Source organism: Peromyscus californicus, unplaced genomic scaffold, assembly GCF_007827085.1.
Source record: "Peromyscus californicus insignis strain IS unplaced genomic scaffold, ASM782708v3 Scaffold_20__1_contigs__length_68692818, whole genome shotgun sequence".
NCBI lineage: Eukaryota > Metazoa > Chordata > Mammalia > Rodentia > Cricetidae > Peromyscus > Peromyscus californicus.
In genome coordinates this window covers 37,227,082-37,250,286 of record NW_026294503.1, presented here as the reverse complement: position 1 = coordinate 37,250,286, position 23,205 = coordinate 37,227,082, and the positions used below count along the sequence as shown (strand labels likewise).

The 23,205-nt window shown below is 45.3% G+C and overlaps 1 protein-coding gene across 3 annotated transcripts in view; it reads left to right on the top strand.

Annotated features, from left to right (window-relative positions):
• Positions 1–23,205, top strand: part of Col22a1 (collagen type XXII alpha 1 chain) — a 255,332-nt gene that overhangs the window by 94,146 nt on the left and 137,981 nt on the right. For all 3 annotated transcript variants that reach the window (XR_008220523.1, XM_052747950.1, XM_052747949.1), the window contains exons 19-23: positions 5,281–5,325; positions 5,726–5,755; positions 6,015–6,068; positions 10,261–10,314; positions 22,944–22,997. Coding sequence is in view for 2 of the 3 variants with exons in the window: in XM_052747950.1 (XP_052603910.1) it covers positions 5,281–5,325; positions 5,726–5,755; positions 6,015–6,068; positions 10,261–10,314; positions 22,944–22,997 (237 nt within the window). In the remaining variant the exon portion in view is untranslated. The remainder of the gene's footprint in view (positions 1–5,280; positions 5,326–5,725; positions 5,756–6,014; positions 6,069–10,260; positions 10,315–22,943; positions 22,998–23,205) is intronic.

Here is a 23,205-nt window from a genome sequence, read left to right as displayed (position 1 = left end):
AAACGGGCTTCTAATAATCATGCTAGCAGCCATATCCCCTCACACTCGTCCTCTGTGTTAGAGTACCCTCAGGAAGGGCTTAGCTTAATAAATGTGGTGCTTAAAACTTAGCATCTCAACCCAAAGGACTGCAAGTAGGATTCTTTCCAGGATGAGACTTGAGCATGAAGATGAGAGCAAAGAGGATAGATTTAAAAAAAGAAAGCAAAAGTGTCCCGGCAACAGTGGAACATGCCTTTAATCCCAACACTCCAGAGGCACAGCCAGGTGGATCTCTGTGAGTTTGAGGCCAGCCTGGTCTACAGAGTGAGTTCCAGGACAGGCCCCCAAAACTACACAGAGAAACCATGTCTGGAAAAACAAAAAAAACAAAGCAAAAGTGAAGGGAGTGGGTGTTGGGTCTGGTTTCACAGCAGAAGGATGGTGAGATAGACTCCTATGGGAGGATCATGGAGGCTGTTCTTACTGAATTCTAGAGGAACTTAAAAGAAATGAGACAGGCCCAGACAGAGGTGGGTGGAAAGGCTGGGGGGTGGGCAGGATGCAGTGTAGTGACACCATGGGATTAGAACAACCTTGCATCTCTACTTTTCAGTGTAACTCTAGCAGGAGGCAGATGGTGGCCATCTTGGGATAGTCCAGTTCCCTTAAGACAGTTAAAGTACAGGAAGGGATTTCTTTGAATGCTGGGCAGAAGCCCATGGGGTATGCAGTGTGCATTGCAAATCAATCAATGAGTCAGTCAATAGAAAGTAGCCTCTGAGGAACAGGGCTGGAGAATGTTGTTTCTCTCTTGCTCAACCTGGACATCATTTCTAACTGAGTTAACCTTTGTCCCCCTGCTGGGTGATTTTACAACTGAGATTTGCGTTGCTGTGTTATTCCAGTGTTAGGATTTTAATACACTCCTGCAGCCTGCGGGGATGTAAAATCTTAAAATAAGTTACTTGTTCATGTCCGTAAGACCTAATGATGCTCGTTGCATAAACCTGTTGTGTGTGTGTGTGTGTGTGTGTGTGTGTGTGTGTGTGTGTGTGTGTGTAAGCATGCCTGTGCTCCTGCACATGCTTGTGTCTCTCTGTTGTCTGTATTCTGAGCATTTTTGTTGCATTGAAGATTTAGTTTATCTTCCCGTATTTGGGAAAATGCTGAGTTACCGCTTCTTATGGCAAACACAACAATGGAAGGTCAGGTTCACAGATCATCACATTACTTGGAGCATCATTGGCATAACTGTAAATCAGCTGGGCTCAACTGGTCTGGTGCCTCTCATCTCATTATGAGAGTGAAAACAGGACTGTATAGACCTTTACTGTCTCACAATCATTGAGAAAGCCATAGGAACCAGAGGGACAGTCTTCTGAAGTCCCTCTTTTTACAGATAAGAGACAGAGACCAAAAGTATTATCTTTCCCAGGATTCCACGATAGATTTTATTAAGTCTATTTATTTATTCTTCTCTCATACATTATATCTGGACCATAGTTTCCCCTCCTTCCACTCCTCCCAGTCCCTCCCCCTAACCTCCTCCCTCCTCCAGACCCACTCCTCTTCCGTTTCCCTTCAGCAAAGGGCAGGTCTCCCAGGGATATCAACCAAACATTACATAGCAAGTTACCATAAGACTAGGCACATAGCCTCATATCAAGGCTGGACCATGCAACCCAGCAGGAGGAAAAAGGGTCCCATAAACAGGCAAAAAAGTCAGAGACAGCCCCCATTCCTACTGTTAGGAGTCCCACAAGAACACCAGGCTACACACACATGTATGCAGAGGACCTAGCTCAGACTCATGCAGGCTCCCTGATTTAAGTCTCTGTGAGCCCTGGATTCTTGATTCTGTGGGCCGTGTTCTTGTGATATCCCTGACCCCTTTGGCTCCTACAATCCTTACTGCTTCATTAAATCTACTTTTAAATCTATCCACATGACCATCCAATGATGCATTGTTATATATGTGAGAGCATCTATGTTGTGTTGTTTTGAAAAATTGTACTAGATTACCTCCAGTATATTGGTTATCTATGGCTATGTAACAAATTATCCCAGACCCCAGTACCTTATCAGCAAAATCATTCAAGGTCTCATGGCATTTCAGAGCGGTAATCTAGAGACATGTGACTGGGTTGTTCCAGCTCAGGGTCTCTCTTGAAGTGGGTTGTGGTTATGTCAAGAGTCCCCTGTGGCTGTAGAACCTTCTCCCATAGTCATTTATGTGGTCATTGGTGGACCCAGGTCCTCAGTGCTTTTGGGCTACATAGCTTCTTCACAGTGCTGTTCGTAGTGTATATTGTTTTCTAGAGTACATGGCCTGAGTAAAGGGAAGTGACAAATTACCCCGTAGAATCCACAGCCCTTCTTAGAATCTCAATGTGAAGGTCATATGGCATCCTTTTATTCTTGCTATTGGGCACTTATGGGACACCATGCTGCTCTGTGCATAAATATTGAAATGTGGGGGTCATTCTGGAGGTTAGTTACCCCAGTAGCTAAATCAATCAGTACAAAAATTGATTATTCCGTAGCTGAAAAATATGACGCTAGAAAAGATTTGAAGCTATTAGGTATTAAAATTTTGACCTTGAACAACTTACATTTCTATGCTTCAGTTTCTTCATCTCAAAGATAGCAAAAACATTAACCCAGAGAAAGACTTCATCTATATTAGGACCTTGGAGAATAGCTGATAGAAATTGCCCAATAACTATTGGTTATGTTTACAAAATTGTGATGGATGAATACCAAGATACTAATTTACTCAATGAAAATTGAATATACTGAGATTTTTATCTCATTATGATCTGCATCTGATTAAAACATGTATTGATTTATTTCATGACTATTATTGGCACTTGCTTTTGTTTAGTGATATTAATGACAAGCTATGTCTTGTCACGATGAGCCCTAGAGATTCATTTTTTCAGCCATTTATAATTTTGCCTGTCCAAATGTGTGTAGGGCCTCCTCACAAAATTACAGGATAGCTGTGTGCTGTACTGTAGTTTCATGTCAACCTGACACAAGCTAGGGTCATTTATGAAGAGGGAAGCTCAGTTGAGAAAATGTACCACCAGATTGGCCTATGGACAAACCTATGGTGCATTTTCTTATTTGATGATGGATATGAGGGCCCAGGTCACTATGGGTGGTACCAACCTCTGGGGTGGTGGTCCTGAGTACTGTAAGAAAAAAGGCCGAGGAAGCCATGATGAATGAGCCAGTAAGAAGCACTCCTCCATGGTCTCTACATCAGTTCCTAACTCCAGGTTCCTGCCTTGAGTTCCTGCTTTGATTTCCTTTTGATAATGGACTGTGATGTGAAGAGTAAGTGGAATAAATCCTTTCCTCCTCAAGCTGCTTTTGGTCATGGGTCTTTCATCTCAGGAATGGAAATGCTAAGTTGAGCTATGATCAATTTATATGTTACCAAAATATTAATACAACCTGTGGAAGTGTAGAATGAATAGAAGCAGCTTGGAGAAGTTGATTATCCAAAGAAGAAAGGCAGAGGAATTATTTGAACTAGAGCCTGAGTGCATGGGACATGTATATTCATGAGTACTTGTTATGCAGGTGCCTGGGAAGGTAATAGAATGCTTTAGTATGCAGAGTGTGGCCATGTGCAGGTATGTAAGAGTGTGTGTGTGTGTGTGTGTGTGTGTGTGTGTGTGTGTGTGTGTGTGTGTTTTCATGCAGTGGTAACTCAGGGAAAATAAGGATACCTGTTAAGCAGAACTCAGTTATTACAATGAGAGACCAAGGTGAATGCACAGTAAGGAAATCTGTCACTCAAGTACTTTCAGATTTTATAAATTTTATTTTTTTAAGTTTGCTTATAAAGTTGCAGGTTTCCTGTGGCATTTATGTAGCCTTTTGGCATAGGAAAGAGCAGTTGAGGGGCTGCAAAGATGACTTGAGTGGATAAAACTCTGCAGCCCCATTTAAAACAAAAAATAGGCTGGTGTGGTTCTCTGTTGGTATTCCTAACACTCGATAGGGAGTCCGAGATAGGGGGTCCCCAGGACAAACCAGCCAAGTATGCTAACCAAATATTGATGAACTCTGGGTTCAGCTAGAGATCCTACCTCAATAAATACAGTAGCGAGTGATGGAGGCAAACACACACAGGTGCCTGTGTGCACCTTCATGCACACAGATGGAAACACAGAAACACATCCACACATGTACATGCAAAACAGATCAAAGAGCAGTTGATCTTTTAGAAGTTCACTTGGTGATGTACACACACACAAAAATGCTGATTTTTTTTTCTTCATGTTTCAGGCAGGGATAGAATACAGTTGGGTGGGGGCAGGCAAGAAGTACCTGTGTTGGTTTTAGACTCGAGGGGAAATCCTGAAGGGAGAGCAGATAGGGGATGTGTTTTGTCGGTGTAACATACCTGTAAATGCAGTAGACAATGGCAAGCATGCCTGGTCACTAATTATTCCTACTTCGTCTTGATATTTAGTAGGCTCTCATCCCTGTTCAGCGTCTCATTCATTCATTCACTCACTTATTCAGTAATGCTTTGGACTGCTTGAGCAGGGCTGTAGGTAAGAGAAAAGTGTTCCAGTTAGAGGTGTTAGGTAAAATGCAGTGTCCTGGCCTTAGCTTTTGGATATGGGAGTCATGGAATCAAGAGTTTTGTATTACCACAGTTAACAGACATGTCTCATGTGGAGCTATGGTGTCGTTCATGCCCTGGAGGACCTGATAGAACCAGAGCCAACATAGCCCAGGTGACCCACACATGAAGGAGCGGAAGACATGGAACATGACTTTATAATGGCAATGAAGATGAATGGGAATCCGCACAGCATTTTCTTAGTACTTCTTTGGTAGATGTTTGATAAGTGCTGACCATGTGCCAAACCATGAATTTAGCACAAGGGCCACTGCAGAGGTAGAAATACCTGTGGTTTCTGTATCTAACACAGCCTGCTACATCTGGTATCCCTCGAATGGTAGTCCAATGAAACAGTATGTAGATGTGATAAATCTCACACAACAACCAGCGAGACACTGGTCTGAATGGACACAAAGAGAAAAAGAAAAAGACCTGTGCCCTCCAGTAGCCTCTGAGCTTGAGAGTAAGATGAGAATCAGATGCAGAAGCTTCTAGAATACTCTGAGGTAGGGGGAAGTCCAGGCATGGTGGTCATATGTGTGATGGAAGACAGGGAAGATCCTTTTGGTGTTTGGGATAAGCCAGGACCTGAGAAAGGGCAGTAGAAGAGTGTGCAGCAATAACTTGATCTAATGTCTGTCCCTCTGCAGGGAGATGTGGGGCCTCCAGGAACCCCTGGCGTGCCAGGCTCTGTGGTGAGTTAGAGGGTGAGACCCATGCACTCATAAGCTCATGGAATTGGGTTGCTGGAAGAGTACTGACTTCTATGCATAAAGCAGAATTCATCTGGTGATGAGAGAACTTGGATAAGGGTCTATAGGCAGTAGTGGTTGCTGAGGGAGGAATGGAATCACAAAATACTGTATACGTGCACTAAAAGGCCATAGTGAACCCCACTATTATGTACGCTTAATGTGTGCCGTTAAAACCTTTAATCACAAGATCATTCAACACCAAACATTGAATCAGATTTGAGAAGAACCATAGGCCACCATGTTGTGGCATGTGGAGTGGATAGCTGGGGTGGAACTGAGAGTGCCTGATTACTGTTCAGGGAGGTGTTGACACTTTTGCTAACTCCTGTTTGTCTCTCAGGTGCAGAAAGAGGGCCTGAAGGGAGAGCAGGTATGGAAAATGGGTCTTTCCCATGGGGATTTAAGCTGTAGTAGAAGAAAGGCCACAGCTATGGGGTTGGGCTCAGGAATTCTTTCAGGTGTGTGTCCAGTTGACTTTCAGCTGGAAATCAAATGTCTGCACCCATGCCTTTGATGCCTTCTGGGAGCTTGGGGAGGAAGTTCTTGTCAATGAAAGGCCATGGGTGGTGGTGGTCTTGATCATATAGAGAGCAGAGTGGTGACTGATGTCTGTTTACTTGTCTTTTCAGGGAGCCCCTGGACCAAGAGGTCACCAAGGCCTACCTGGACCTCCAGGAGCACCAGTAAGTCGTTCCTCCCCCATGGTAGGGTGTACCTAAACAACTATAAGTCTGGAGATGTAGATTCTTTCCTGTTGCTGAACAGGGAATTATTTCCGAAGCTTGATCTAATGTCTGTCTCAGGGCAGGTGCTGTGGCTCTTGCCATCCTCCACTGGATGATGAGCTGTGGACAGGTGGCATTGCTGTTGACGCATAAGCAAGTGCAGATACTGTACAGCCTGCATTCAGAGTCCCCTGTCCCCAAACAGGCCACGATCAGTTTCTGTTCAGATTCGACACTGAAGTGCCAGTTGAACTGCTTCGTGCATAGTTACTTTCCCCACCTCTCTGATTAGCCCTGATGGTTCAGAGGCTCTGTGCGTACAGCCATTGATTTCTGCCTCTGTTAAGAACCTAATGATGTGGAAAATCACCATTTGGGAGGAAGACCTGGAAGGGTCTCTGTGATCATTTATGGAGAAAGTTAAGAATCGAAGGATAATTAATAAAAATGAAGTGAACTTTATGGGGGGCATTGAAAGTCGTGAACCATGTGTGTGTGTGTGTGTGTGTGTGTGTGTGCGCGCGTGCGTGTTAAAGTTTTATTTCCAGGCAACATGATTCTGATTCCTTTACATCACTGTATTTTTTGATGGAAATGAAGCTGTTGCATCTATCAATTGATTCACATTGAGGTTTAGAGCTGTTCATCATTAGGACACTGTGATAAGGGGTGGAAAATAAACCAGACCTAGATAGTGTTTGATTACAATGTAATTAGAACAATTTAATATCAAAACTTTTGGATCAATAGAGCTGTCTTCTGCTCTACCATTCCAAGGCTCATCTCCTCACAGCTGTCTATCTAGCATATTACAGTCTATCTAACTGTAATCTTGGAGAGACTTAGGTTCTGTGTGTATGTAAACATTCACTCTAGACTCACTGTTGGAAAAGAATGAATTTCTATACAGCAGTTGCTCATCTTCAGCAGTGAAGGAATTGGTGTGGCGATGGTTGACTGGCTGGAAAAGCTATTAAGAAGAAAAACAAAAAAATTGATCTGGATGTCTATCCAGCTGAGGTGCTTTTCATCTTGAAGTGTATAAATGGAGAAGGTCGTGAAGCTTTCCTAAGTTACTTTGCTGGAGTCAGAACTGCTGTTGGAAGACCTGTTTGAGATTACTGAAGATGTCATCCATGCTCTACACTCCTGTCACTGTAGAGTAGGACTTCATACAGTAAAAGGTGTTGATAATGAAATTACGTTAGTCAGAGTTCACGAAGCACCCAGGTGAAGGCTTTGTTAAAAGGGAACAGAATTCTAGAACTAAACCTCTTTAAAAATTTTTTTGCTTAATTTTTTTCAGACAATATATTTTTAGAATCACATTTTTCTGTCTATTTGTATATTTTACTATCTTCCTTCATTTTTGTTTCCTTTGTTTTCAGACAATATATTCTGGTCATGTTCTTTCACTTCCCCCAACTTCTCCCAGATTCCCCCTACTCACCTAACTTCTCTCTCTCTCTCTCTCTCTCTCTCTCTCTCTCTCTCTCTCTCTCTCTCTCTCTCTCAATAAAAAAATTGAAAAAAGAAAAGTCTACTAAAAATAAGACAAAACCAATAGGACAAAAATAATAACCAAACAAAACACACACACACACACACACGCCTCCCCCCAACCATGAAGTCTCTTTTGTGCTTGCTGACTACTCCTGGGCATAGGGCCTACCCTGAAGTGCGGTTGATAGGCCAAGTGACACTACAGTGGAGGAAACTGGTTTTACGTTTCCCACAAGGTATCTCTTCCAAATAGACCCTTGGTTAGAGTGGACTTTGTGTCCGCTTCCTTTCTCAGTGCTGGGTTTTTAGCCTGTTTGAACCTGTGCAGCTCTTCTGCATGGGTTCACAGTCTCTGGGAGTTCATAAGTGCATCAGTCCTGTTGTGTCTGGAAGACAGTTTCTCTGGAGTCATCCACCACCTCTGGCTCTTACAGTCTTCCTGCCTCCTCTTCTACATAGATCTCGGGGTCTTGGGGGAAGGGATTTGATGAAGACATTCCATTTAGGACCGAGTGCTCCAAAGCCTCTCCCTCTCTGTATTGTCCAGTTGTGGGTCTCTGTGTCAATGCCCATCTATTTCAGTATGCTTCTCTGGTGAAGGCTGAGCAATGATCTGATCAATGGTTATAGAAATATGCCATTAGGAGTCATTTTATTACTATGCTAGGACTAAACTTCTTAAGGCCAGGACTGATATTTTTCCTGTATTGAAATCCATAAGGTTTATCACATGATGGGATACTAATGAATACTTATGGAGAGATGCTCCTGCCAATGGACACTCAAGAGAGTATTAGAGTGGGACTTGACTAGAGTGGATAAAAAGCAGAGTGGCCATGAAAGGCACTCACAATTAGAAGCCAAAGGCCTGGACCACACAGCCAGCCTATTGTGTCCTTCCAAAATGATGATTTGCATCTTTACTCACAGTACCTAATGACTCTAATTCTCAATTGATTCATCTCAATTTTGAAAATTTTCATTGCCATTATCCCTTACATATTTATGCTGTGAGGGTTAAATGGATTGATGTGGAAAATAGTGTTCTTGGAGATTTCCTAAACCCAGGATGGATCTCGATGTGCATCTCTTGCCTCCTTTTGAATCCTCAGCGGCACCTACTTCAGAGCCATCCGCAGAGCACCTGCTTCTCAAATATTCATGGAATTGAACAAAACTGGGAAGCTGGCTTTGGTGATTTCTGCAGAGAATGGAAAGATTTTGAGTCTGTGTTCAGCAAACGCAGGGAGAGGAAAATATATCCTGTTCCCTAATTAGAAACAGCATATGATACTCCGCATCTGATACTCTACATCCAAATGCTGGCATCCTTCCTCCCTTCCCTAGGATGAAGCAGACTGTACTAATCTTACCAGTGCATGGCTAAGTCACCACTGGGCCTGTTCAATGCCAGGTGTTTTTTCCATGCTTAAAGCAGAGTGACTCCTGTGGAGGTCTCTTCCCTTAGTGGGCCCTGAGCTCAGCCTATTTCTACTTATGAAGGAGAATTCACACATGCCGTTCCTATCATGCCATGGATGCACTCATTTTTCCCACTTACACAGTGTTATAGAAAGGGAAGACCGTGGCTCTGAGTACAGTCTGGTTACCAAAGAGTTCTGCAACATTTTGCCATAGGGACTGTGTCTATGTGATGCTGATTATTTAAGACAATGAAAGTTTCTGGACAAATTTTACCAAAACATGGTGAGGGAGCCATACCTGGAATGAGGCTCTCACCTGTCCATCAAGCTTTTCCATTTGTTCTTTATAATTACAGCATTGCACCGAGGCTAAGGGTCCCCTCTTCATGTGTTCCTTTCAAATACTCAGCAGATGAATACATCATCTCCACTTTAGAGAAGACATGATCAAGATTTGGCAATGTCTGTTGACCCCATGCCAGAGGTCACACAGCATTTGCAGCCATCAACATTTTTTCTCTAATTGACCTGTACCTTTCCTAGATAATTTTATATGTGACAACTATTTTTTTTAAGATTTATTTATTTTTCCTTAATGTGTATGAGTGTTTAGCCTGCATGTATGTAAGTGTACCACGTGTATGCCTGGTGCCTGTGGAGATCAGAAGGAGTCTGATCTGTTTGAACTTGTATTATGGATGGTTGCAAGCCACCATGTGGGTTATGGGATCTGAACCTAGGACCTTTGGAAGAGCAACAAGTGCTCTTAACGGTGGAGCCATATTTCCAGGTTCGGTTTGTAATAACTTTTGTACTTTGCTTATTGTTTCCCGAGAGTCAGAAAACCCAAGCTGGTTCCTTCTGAGGCAGCAGGATGCAAAGAACGGGCACAGACTTAAGAGTTAGACATTTGGGTTTTAGGTGATTCGTCTCTGTGGGCTTCATGCAAACTACTGAGTTAACCATGCAGTTCCTGCTGTGCTCTTCGGCTGCATGTGTGACACTGCCCATGTCTTCTTGGTTTAAAAAACCCAAATCCATCTGCATGTTACAGAGTAGATTGTAGATCATAGATTGCTGCTTCTCCTCTGACCCCATAATTTTCCATTTGGGTTCAGGGACATGCCCCTGTCCAATGAGAACGAGAAGGCAGAGCATATGCCATGCCATGGAACCCCATACTTAACATTCTCTCCCTCCTTTTCCTTTTTCTCCTCTTAAAGGGTTTGATTGGTCCAGAAGGCAGAGAGGGACCCCCTGGACCTCAAGGCCTCCGAGTAAGTAAACCATATTTTCTCTCTGGTGTCCTGCTCACCCACACTGGCTTCAATTGCATGGTCTCCATTGCCTGACATCCAACAGAGAACTCAGACTCAGCCCCTTTCCCCAGAAGCTTGCAGTGAATACTGAGAACTGAAAGACTGGGCTCAGTTCATTAATCTGGTTTAGAATCCACTTTGTTCTCTGCCTTGATCTGGGCCTTGGAGACGTGGAGAATAGTCTGTGATTGGCTGTGAGTCTGGTACAAAGGGACACACCCCTGTGAAATCAGAATTCCTACCAGAAATGAGCCAAATAGGGGGTCGTACTCAGCTGTAAGCCACTGACCCAGGCTCGTTGTGGCCAAAGCTTCTCACAGGAGATGATGTGGGAGTTCAATTTTGAGAAAAGCCTAAGAAAATAGAGACAAAGGTAGCAATATGCCAAACACATTAACAACTTTAATTTAAATATCTACATTATTTTTGAATACTTTATCTCACTTTAGTCTATTTGATGTAATTATCTTTAATTTAATTTAGTCACTGCCTCCTTCTGTAAAATTTTGCGTACCTGGCGTAGTGTCGCATGCTTTGGTTTCTAGAAGGGCTGCCGCAGCATACACAAGCTGGATACTCTGCTGTATGGCTCCTGGGAAACTGGACCAGGACTCAGGCTCAGCTCTGTGTCCCCAGTTCCTAGTAGAGTACCTACCCACCCACTGGAATCTACCTCTGAAGCTTGTGCTCACTTTTCTAGTCCCACATGGAGCTCTCCATAGGGCAATTAAATCCAGGAGTGAGGCAGGCAGCTCCTAGCACAGGGAGCTTCTCTACTCTGCAGTTTTTTTTATCCAGAGGCCATGGAGCCACTGATCCATGGGTGGGTAGAGGTCCTAGCATCTGATGGAGGCAGCCCCTAACCTACTTAATGTCCCATTTAGCCCGAAGATTTTGTAGCTCCTTTGGGGGCTAGTTTTGAATACATGCTGTGGATTGACTGAGGGAGTTGGGCCCACAACACTCTATATCTTCCTTTCTGAAATCACGCGTGACTCTTGTTACTCAACAAACTCTACCTGTCCTTGTGCACTGGTGACCTCTCAAATAATTCTGTTGAATTTAGCTATCTTGAACCTCTAGGATTCTGAGAGAAGCTCATTATGAAGGCCAGGAGAGATGTGGAAAGATGTCTCCAAGGCGCCATGGGTGGGAGACAAGAGAGTCACTTTCACATTCAGCATACTCAGCCACAGCCCATCTCAATTCCCCCTGTCAGCCAAATGAAGTAGTTACCATATTGTTTTCTCTCCCTTGTAGTAGAGGGATCCTAGGCTTTGAAACAAGTGTATGGGTTTGGCCTCTAGGCTCTGTGACTCTTGTATGCCAACTGGTCTTTGCAAGCCTCTTGCTTTCTTACTGTAGTGGTGAAGCCTTATAATGGCTGACTTGCTGTGAGAAAGGATGCTCAGAATGGGAAGCAGATTGTCCCAGTGTTGGGATTTTATTCTCTGAACATGTCCACACAATCTTTTTTTTGTTTTTGTTTTTTTTTTCATTTTTCTTTATTAAGAAATTTTCTACTCACTCCACATACCACCTACCGATCCTACCTCTTCCCTCCTCCCACCCCCAGCTCTCTCTCCCAAGCCACCCCTCATCCCCACATCCCCCAAATCAAGTTCTCCCATGGGGAGTCAGCAGAGCCCAGCACACTGAGCCTAGGCAGGTCCAAGCCCCTCCCCACTGCACCAAGGCTGCGCAAAGTGTCACACCACAGGCCCCGGATTCCCAAAAGCCTCCCATGCACCAGGGAGGGATCCCTATCTCCCTGCCAGGGTGCCCACCAAACACTTCGAGCTAAACAACCATCTTCCATATCCAGAGGGCCTAGTCCAGTCCTATGGGGGCTCCACAGCCCCCAGTCCACAGTTCATGGGCTTCCACTAGATCCACACATAATCTTAAGAGAAGGCAACATCTTCATATGTTCTATAGTTAATGTTTATGAGCCCTTTGCTTCATTGGCATTGACCTTCTGCAGGTGCTACTCTTCCCGACATAGATGATACATAGAACTCTTTATGTAAAGATGGCTATGAACAATTTTTATTCACATCTTTCGTTTACTCACCGAGAGGAGAAGGGGCATCTTGTAGGGGCTTGCTTTATTAGCTGGGATTGCCTGGAACCTACTGTGTGTGCTTCCAAAATCAGCTATTATCATGCTATGAAGCTCTTTAACTCTGTGAGCCACGTTAACCACAGATGAAACGTGGGCTTGGATTAGGTCTTACTTAACACAGCTCCAGGGACTTGAGAACAGAGCGGGTATATCAGTTTTTGAGATTTGATGAACAGAACAAGGGGGCTCAAGGGAATCAAAAAGGATTGAGAAGCTCGAGGAGAGCTGTGGGTGGTGTGGGTTGAGACGTGGCAAGCTCCAGCTGTGTGCCAGACCTGGCAATAATGTCTGTAAATCAAGGCCAGATTCTTACAGAAGACAGTTGCTCAATGACTCCTCAGGTATTTCTACCCAGGACTATACACCCTTCTGCAAAACTTGTCTTACTTTTTGCTCAGTCTTTAAGTGTACGATATGTCCGCAAACTTTATTTTGAGCTCTTTTGAAGCACAGATGTTCTGTTATCTGCCACAGGATTTGTCAGAAAGACATAGGGCTCTCCAGGCTGATGCTCAAAGTCACCTAAGGCTAAGCTTTGTCACATCTCCAGAGAAGTGGATAAGGACTGTGAGATACTCAGAGGCGAGGGAAGCTCAGCTTAGACAAAGCTGCTATGCCTTTAGGGAGTAGTGATGTGGGAGCAGGTACTGTCTGGGGCAGCTTTGTACTTAAAGGGATGCTGAAGATGGTCATGGAACATAGAAAGTGTCCCGCAAAGGGGACTACTGTGGCTTCTCTGCATTGGTCCCATCCAGCCGTGTCATTTGTAATTCTCTAGTTTGGGTATGCATCAGTTATCACCCCAAAGAGTCATGGCATGGCTTCTTATTCCAGCCCTGCTGAAACTGTACTGGGGACTTTACACCTTCCATTCCCCCTTCCCACCTCTTTTCCTTTCTCATTCTTGCTCTTTTTGATCTTCTTGCTCTTCTCCTACCCTAGCCATATCTTTTTCTCCTTTCCTTCTACTCTAAGTTCATCCTTTCAACACATGTTTCTTCGTCATTGACTGGGCACGCTGGTGGTTCCCCGAGGGTAGCTGCCGTCATGCTGGTGGTGTTCGGGCAGGCCGGGAAAGGCAGACACATTAGTTAGCATTTAAGCAGGCGATGCTGAAAGGCCCCCAAGAATGATGAACTTGAGCAGGCTCTCAGGCAGTGAGGTAGCTGCTCAGGCTGAGGGCTGTAGAAAGTCCACACCAGGCAGAGAGAGCAGTCTCAGCTGAGGGACTGGGGGAGGGACTTATCCAGTCAAGGCATTGCTAGAGCCATCAAGGGTCTAGCAGGGGACTTAAGAGAACCTCAGAGCAATTAGCATTTAGCCTTGGAGGCCATTGTAGGACTGTGGCTTTCATTGTGTCTGAAATGTGGGGCAATTGGCTGCCTTTGCCATGTTCTATTATGGAAAAAAATTATGCAAAAGTTGAAATAATAGTCAAGTGAACCTCTATATCCCCAATATCCATTTTAACATTTATGAAGTCATAGAAAAGTCTGTTTTATTTATATCTACACTCCACTCTACCCACCACTGGGTTAGTTGGAAGCAATTCTTAGTCCCATAATTTGTATATGAATATTTCAGCACACTGTCTCCGAAAGATAAAGGATTTTAAGAAAAACCAAACCCTAATACCATTATCCAACCCCAATCTGTTTGAAATTTCATCAAATATTTACCTCAGTGCTCAGCATGGTTTGTCCTCTCTGTGCCTGGCTGCATTTGCTCACTGTAATATTGGATACCATGGTGGAGACCCAGACTTGCATTCTAAACACATCCATTTGGGTTTGGAGTCAATTACAGGGAAGAGGGAGATGGTCATTCAGGAGCTCCCTGAGAATCAAATGATAAAAATGGCAGCTCAGGCCAGAGCTGGAGACATGGAGGCAACAGAGGTTGCTGAGGTCCAGACCTGGCCCAGTTCAACCAGTCTGGGCAGTGAGGAGACTGGGGAAGAGGCAGAAGTTGGGTCCTGAAGAGCTCTTATAGAGCAGAGGGAAGCAATGGGGAAGACATTACTCCAGGGTGCATTGGGAGAGCTGAGGGCTGTGTCTCTTGCTCTGTTGCCTCTAGTAAGTTACAAGTGGTGACTGGAGGTGTTCAGGAGCCTCTGCTCCTCTGATAGTCTGGGGCTGCTCATCATTTCCTACTGTGTTTGAGTTCAGTGCCTCCAACAACACGGAAGAGAGAAGCAGCTAATTGAGATGTTGTGAGCTTGGAAGCAGCTTCCTGTGCCATTAGAGTCCCTGGCTGTGTCAGGAAAACCTGAGACAGAATGACTTACTCAAAAATTATATCTCTGTTTCCCTTGCTTGTGACCTGTCATTTCCTCCCCATCAATTTCAATTGAAACATCACCAAGAAGTACTCCTGAACATCAAGATGCACACACATTCAGACTGTGTGAAAGAATAGAGCAAATAAAACCAGGCATAGAGACCTGTGAATGCAGACACAGACTAAATCATCAGGTAGAAGCAGGAATCTGGGCCAGTTGATTTAGAGTTTAGCCACAGGCAGACAGCATAATCTTTGGCAAGGTGAATGCATTCATTTTAGACAAAGCTGATGTTTTTCTCCAATGACATAGTGAAGGCAGAGAATTGGTACCTAAGCTGCAGAGATGCCCAGCCCTTGTTACAGCACAATAAATAAGGAATGCTTGCCCAGGGTGGAGCAAGCAATGCTGTGATTTGCTTAAGCCTCCTCCTGTTTGCCTGACCTCGGAATGGTGATGATGATGATGATGAGGAGGAGGCAGGAACTACTGTCAGCTGGGGTGAGGACATGAGCAGTGGTATCTGATCTGGGAGAAGCAGTGGAAGAAGCAGAGCCAGCCTAAGTTCTTGCATATTTCAGGCTTCCAGGAAACTTGCTCATGCCAAAAGGTCTGTCATCCATATTGTCCACCCCCAGACACTTGTCACATCAGCCTGTGTCCATGTTCTGAAGAGGACTTCAGTGATACTCTTCTTGTGGAGAACCTGCCTTCTCACCACTAGGATGCAAAAGCACAAGAGTTAGAACTTTTCTTCTTGGTTTTGCGTCTGAAGTATTAGTATTTCACAGGCATAAAACACAAATTTGTATACATGTGAAATACTTATCCAATATATAGAATCATGAGGGAATATGCAGTGGTATATGATGACATTGGTGATTATCTTGGATAATTTGTGTGACAGAGGAAATAAATCAAACATGGAATCAGGCCTCTGGGCACACATATGACTGTGTGGTGTGGAGAAGGGCAGGACCCAGGACTGATATCTGGTCACCCAGGTACTGACCTTGGACAGGGGATGCCCTGGATGGATGGAAAGAATGTGGTTGCCACCTAACTCTTTGCTGAAGAGCCCTTAATGGTATAGCCTAAATATTTTTTGTTCCTCTTGTCTTGATAAGACAAAAATATATCAAAATTTTGACTAAGTATAAAATCTGGAGTACTGAATCATGAGGAAAGGGGTCCTGGGAACTCGCAGTGAGAACTCAGTGCCTTCCCAAGCGCCTCCTGATCTCTTTTCTCTGCTGTTTGCTCAAGCTCACAGCAATCGTTTTGGCCTGTTGATGATTTTACCATCCTCTGGTTTCCTCTCACCAGTTAATGAGAACTGAAGATATGGTCCTCTCAGATTTCATTCTCCCCTTCTCAAGACAGAGCTTCCCTCTATGGCTCACGTGCTTTCCCACATATCAGTGTCAGGAGGGCACGCTCTTCCAACGGAGTGCATCTTTGCAGACACAGAGCCGATAGGAGGTGGGAGCAAGTAGTTGGCCCGTCACTGCAGGGCAGGTCTGCAACTTTGCCATCTTTTCTCTGCATGTGTGTATATTAGTTTATATATGTGTGAGTGCATATATGCATGTTTGTGGAGGCCAGAGGTCAATATCAGGCCTTTTTTCCCCTCTGTCTATACTACTATTTGATACAAGGTCTCATCAATTGGGTTAGCTAGACTGGAAGGCCCAGGAGTTCCAGAATTCTGTCTCCTCCCCTTAGTGCTAGGCTTACAGATGCTCCAGACTCAGGCCTTCATCCTTTTGTGCCAAACACCTTACCCACCGAGCCGCCTCCCCATCCCAGCTTTGTGAATTTTGTTTTCCTGCTTGTCGTTTAGTTTTCTCTAGGTATCATGGGGTATGGTAGCTTAGTCTCCGTTGACCAACCATAGATCCCAGACCTGAAGAAATGGGTGAGAGTCCCCAGTGCTACCCAGACTCTAAGGTGGGATTGGTCAGAACCAGGTTTGCCTGGCCCCACACCCTTCCCAGCTTTAGAAATTTGTGTGTTCCACATCCCGGAGATAAAAGCCAGGAGCTGGTTTCCCAACTGTGAGTGCCTTGCAGAGATCCAGGGCTCTTCCTCACCGACCAGGCACATCCAGATGTGTACTGCAGATGTGTATCACTTTAATCTGTTTCCCTTGGCACTGAGGTCTCATGATTGCTGAACACTATTATGTGCACCAGCTCTGCCTTCTGTCAGGTTTCAGAGAGAAACATGGGCAGACTTTTGTCAATGGCAGTCTGGGTGGCATTCCTTCCATTCTCCATTGTTAAAACTTGCTGCTGGAGCAGATGGGAGCACTGTGTTTGGGCCACAGGCTACTATGTGATTCATTCCAGGGCCCGGAGCCAGGCTTTTGTTAGGACATTCTAAGTAGTCCCTGAACACCAGGTTTCAGATCCAAACAGTAGAAAATGATCATTCTTGACATTTGGAGGAATGGAGAAGAGGGGCTGAGCAAAAGACCATACGGCACACATTAGCTGACAGGCACAGCCAAGCCTCCTGTGTGCTAATGGCCCTGCCTGTGGCTGTGTTAACACATCCTGGCTAGGAAAAGTTTGCTGTTCAGAATTTATAGGCCTCTCCGCTCTCCATGGGCGGACAGGCCCTGGAAATAGCAGTTTTGCTCAACATTCTGGCACCCAGAATCACTTGAAAAATCTGCCCTTGTGAGAAATGATGAATACTTACCCAGATACTGTGCTGGGCCACAGTTTGAAAGAGACGAAAATTAAAAATTCAGGAAGCAGACCTACTGTTAGCAAAATAACTCTTTATTACAGAAGAACCTGTCCAATTCAGGAAGTGCATAGCAGCTGCTCCCTGACTTCAGCTGGTGCTACCACAGCTGTTGGGGACTTTGTGTCTAGCTCCTGAGATTCTAACTCATTCATCTGTGAGTGACACAAGGGAATGCACATCTCACACGTCTTTTCCCCACTTTTGCCTATACTTCTTTCTATTGTTGGCCTTCCTGGAAGAGGTGCCGTTGCCCCCAGGATCTGATTTTGATAGGTTGAAATGGGGAGGAAGTATTACAGAGACAGAAATGATGTGGCCGTAATCTCAAAGGTCAGAAGCCCTGAAGGGGTGTTAGAACTGTCTTTCAGGCATGGGAGTTTTAATGCTGGATGCTGTTGAAAGAGAGGGTAGGATATTTTGGGTGAGGGATCTTCAGGCCCGATGGCTCCCATGTGTCTTAGATATGGTGTTCAGCCTGTGACTGTTTTTAGAGGTGGGAAGCTTAGACTCGGCTTCTTTCCCCTTAGCAGGGTTGACCTTCTACACAAGCGGCCCAGCAAGTTCTAGAGGGGATGATCTCAGGAGCTGTGACTTCCGGGGGGGGGGGGAGAGAGAGAGAGAGAGAGAGAGAGAGAGAGAGAGAGAGAGAGAGAGAGCACCGAGAGGCACCCAGTGGCTCTGGGTGCTAGGATGTTGAAGGCATGTCCTCAGGGGACGCAGCCAGCCAGAACATGGCTCCCTTGGTGTTTCTCTGGCTGATGCCCCCACGTAGATGATGAAGATTCTGTTCTTTTCGGGAGAGAGGCAGCCTCATGATGCTAGTTTGAGGACACATTTTCATGGCCTTCCCTGGTCTCTTGTCACACCCTAGGGTGTTCTCCCTCCATACTGAAAATCTAACGTTAGTTATGTTTGCTTTAGTGGGTAGAGTTCTTTGCAGTTCTCTTTCCTTACCGTAACCCTCCTACCTGCCATCATGTCTTGTGTTAGTTTTCTGATGATGCTGTGATAAAACATAACCACGGACACTTACGGAAGAGTTTACTTGGGCTGACGATGCCAGAGTGTTGAGAGTCCGCTGTGGTGGGGAAGCATGGGAACAAAGGGCAGGCATGGTGGCAGGAACAGGAAGCTTGGTGCCGGTGTGTTCAACTGAAAATCTGCAGCGACGAAGAGGACAGGAAGTGGAGTGAGACTATGAACACACAACGCTGGCCTCTATACCCCCTCCATCTCTTCAGACAGCACCACCCACTGGGCACCGTGTGTTCAGAGAGCTGAGTCATGTGGGGCATTTCTCATTCAAACTACATGTGTCTGCCCTTCCAGAGAGTTGTATTTCACATCCTGGCAAGGGGTGGGGCACTTTCTGGACCCATGGCTGTTACATAGCTCCTTATCATTTCATTCCAGGGAATGTCATCCTTTGAGTAGCGTAAGATCTTGGCCAGCTGAAGAAGCAGAGACCCCTGTGGTGATATTTTATTTGTATGTTAACAAGTAAAGTTCGCCTGGAGATCAGAGGAAATAGCAAGCAAGTAAACACCCAAGTCAGGCAGTGGTAGCACATGCCCTTAATCCTATCATGTAGCAGGCTGGGTCTCTGTGTGTTCAAGGCCACACTAGGGAACAGAGCCAAGCGTGGTGACACACGCCTTTAATCCCAGTACCAACCATAGAGACCTGGAGGTCTGTGCAGATAGACAGAAAGTGACAGAGGTGCATAGGAAGAGGAAGTGAGGTAGCTGAGCTACAATAGCCAACGAGAGGGCAGAACAGCAAGGCAATAAAAGCCTGGGTAGACAGGAAGTCGTGGCATTTGGAGCTGCAGAGTTGGTGAGGTAAATTGGCTGATGGCTCTCACTGTTTTCCCTGATCTAAAGCTTTTACTCCTATATTAGGCTCCATGTTTTCTATTTAATAAGACTGCTTAGACATTCGTCTACAGACCCCACAGCCTCCTGTCTGTGAGGGGGGCTCATGTGCTTGTTCCCCTGCTCTGCACAGGTGGGCAGGCATCTGAGTTACTCTGCTCAGCCAACAGCCAGGCTTTCACATCCTGTCTTCTCCTCTTTGACTCCTCCCAGGACCTATTCAATGTTTCATTCCTACCACCAGAGGGATGACGCTGGCTTGGTCTTGAATTCATCTTGTGAATAACTGGCAACTTTCTGTGAAATAACCTGGGGAAAGAGGAGGGGCGTCTATCCAGGTAGAACACTAAAGGGGTCTGTTTTCCATTTCCTGAGGAAGAGGGGCAGGGAGTGGGCTCTGTTTATGGTCAGCCTCTTAATGTCTGCTGTCACCAGAGCAGGGCCAAATGAAAGGTGAGACTGGGTGCCTGTAGGGTGTGGCTTGCTTCTAAAGGCATCTGTGACCACATTTTGAGTTTCATCTGACAAGTGTCCAGAAACTCATTTTGGCGTGGATCCCATGTCCCCTGCAGGCCAAGTGCTCTAGGGCCAGGTCTGGATCAGGGGGCTTTGGCCAGACAGTCACACTCCGAAAGACCATGCATCACCACATAGACTCCTCCTATCTTTCTAATATCGTCTACCTCGGACCCACACAGATCTCCCCACTGCTATGGTCTTTGCTGTGACTCACATCCACCTCAAAGGTGACTTATCTATCCAGCCCACAAGTGTGCACTGAGCATCCATTATGTGGCAGGTACCGTTCTGGGACCTCAAGGTAGAATATCAAATAAAACCAGAACCAGCACCTACTACGTAATAATGTGTGTCCCGGTAGGACAGAGAGACAGTAAATCAACAGGGACATCAATGGGGTATTGGTGGTAATACATACTGAGGGAGGTCCAGCAGGGTGAGGGGCTATAGCAGGCAGAAAGAGTGCTGTTTGCATGAGGTTCCCAAGGAGAGAGTCAGGTGAGAGGACCGTTGAGCAGAGACCAGATGGGTTTCTGGAGAAGCAGCTGTCCAGGCAGGAGGGTAGACCTGAGAGAAAGGCATTTGGTTCGTGGTTACTTTGCCAATTCAAGACAGAGGCGGGGAGCCATCATGCTAGGAGGTGGAGGAGGGTAGAAAGAAGTGAGAAAAACATGCAGGAATGGGGTCCTAAAGGACAGGCTGGGGGGAGGGGGCGTTGAAATTTTGGTCTGAGTTAAGAAACCCTGTGATGTTTGGGCAGAAAGAAAGCAATGGATGTTTTATGAATATAACTCTGGCTTCTTAGAGGGGAAAATGTGTGAAGGGAGCTCTCTGTCTGGGGGTACTGCAGTTGTCCAGGGGTGAGCTGATGCTTGGGTGGCATGGCGTGTGCTGAGCATGCAGGTGTGGCTTGACCAGCCTTATTCTGTCTCCAAGCCCCATTTGATCACTTGTGCGCTTCAGAGTCTGCACATGGTAAACCAGATGTGATTGTTTTCAGCCCGGGACTCGGCTTAGTCCAGGACACACATACCGTTTGGGGCTCTGTGCTGACCTCCTTTGCCTCCCCTCATTCATGTGCCTCAGTTTCCCACAGTGTGTGAGTGAGGATGTCCCATTCTCATATGCTTCCTGAGGACGCATCTACATTTCTTCTTTCTTTGTCCTTGGTTTGCTCCCCAGGAAGGCTCCTTTTCATTCCAACATTACCTTGGCACCCCTCCTCAGGGGAGTCTTCCCAAGTCCTAAGTGCTCATGTGATATGGGAGGAAGATGAAGTAAAGGAAGAAAAAGAAGAGATTGAAGAAAGGATGACAGGAAGGAGAAAAAGAGGGAGGGGGATAGGAAGAAGAAAGGAAAAAGGAAAGGGAGGGTAGGAGGGATTAAAGGAGAGAAGAAGACAAGAAGCAAAGAGAAAGTACTGGGGCTGGGTGCAGGGAGAGACCAAGCCTGCTATGTGTGTACAAGATGGGGTTCAGGATCATGGGGACAAGCAGGAGTCACTGGGGAGCAGAGAACAGAGAGCAGAGGGCCAGAGGCATTAAGTGAGAGATCTAACATTCTAAAGTCCTTTTCACCTAAGCAGATATGTGCAGTGATGTTTGGAGAGCTGTCTTAAGCCTAAGCATGTTCTCAACTGTAACTGGATGGAACCCTGGCCTGTGCCTTCCCATCTGTATAACAAGCAGGCTTTGGGGGCCAGACTTGATAGGCTGGGCCTCTGAACATCTGCACAGGGTCCTCTTGATAAACAGATTCAATTGGAATATATAGGTAGAGAAACTAGGCAGAGTTTCCTACCAAACCTGTCTTGAGAAATGTGGGTTTTACAGAATTTTTTTTTCCTTTTTAACTAGTCCCTTTATTTAATCAGGCAACATTCCAGGAACAAGGGAGTAATGCAGAAGAGACCATTTTCTGTCACTCAGATCATGAAGCTCATTGTGTAAATTAAATGCAACAATTCACTTCCCAACTGGTTTGATGGGGTCTAATGAGGGTGGCTGCCCTCATGATCTCATCAGTGATGCATTGTATCTGCTGCACAGATTATCACCCAGAAGGGTGAAAACACACTCAGTGGCCTGCCCATCCATGGGTGGGGGCTATCTATATGAATAGAGGAGGTCACACTATGTGACTCCACAAGGTAGAGGCAGAGGCACTCAGCACATCTTCTTGTAGGATGCAGCTCAGGGCAGTTACTGTTGGAAAGCAAGGCTCATGAAGACAGTAGGTACCATGCAGGAATTCTGAAGAATGGAGTGTGGGGGAGTGGAGTGAGAGAGGAGAGACGAGAAGGGAGATTCACACTTGTTCAGACATTTTTTTTGGCGAGAGTAAGCACCATCAGGCAGGTTAGGAAAGGGACCCAGGGGTTATGAAGTAATGGAGTTGGGTGTGCAGGGAGATGAGGAAGATCTGGGAGGAGTTGGGGGATGGGAGAATGTAATCAGAATATATATATATATATATATATATATATATATATATATATATATATATATATATATATATATATATATGTTTGTATATCCACAACAAACTACACACACAAAAACCAATGCTCTTGTTTGATCTGCCTTGGGAATTTTGGGCCTTGTGCTATTGTTCTTTTTCTTTTTCTTTTGTTTTTTTTTTTTTTTTTTGAGACAGGGTTTCTCTGTGTAGTTTTGGTTCCCATCCTGGATCTCATTCTGTAGACCAGGCTGGCCTTGAACTCACAGAGATCCACCTGGCTCTGCCTCCTGAGTGCTGGGATTAAAGGCATGCACCACCTCTGCCCAGCATGCCATGTGCTATCTTTAATATTACTTACAGAGCTAGGAACCAACTAGCCTCCTGGATGACCCCTAAGCGTGTGCCCCCTTTACTGATCCCACACTGCACCTCTGTTGGGCGTTCCTGGGGATGCAACCCATTAAGCAGAGGAGCTTGAGTCACCGAGAAAGGATTTCCTTGAAAGACACTATTCCTCGGGCTCTATGGGATGATGTTTCACTATTAACTCTGGCTTCTCTTCTGTACTCAGGGGAAGAAAGGCGAAGTGGGTCCACCAGGAACCCCAGGAGCACTAGGGCCACAGGTAAGGACTCCCTGTCAGTTCCTCCACCACAATACTGTTTTCTCTAACTCAGTGACCCGGCAGCAGTTCTTAGCTCACAACCAGCATCTTGGTAGTCACCATCGAAGAATTCCCAGTTACATCCATTTTCTGATATAAAAAAAAATCAAACAAATGAAAAACTCCAAATAACAGAAAGACAAAAAAAAGTAAGCTAGACTCTTTTCTT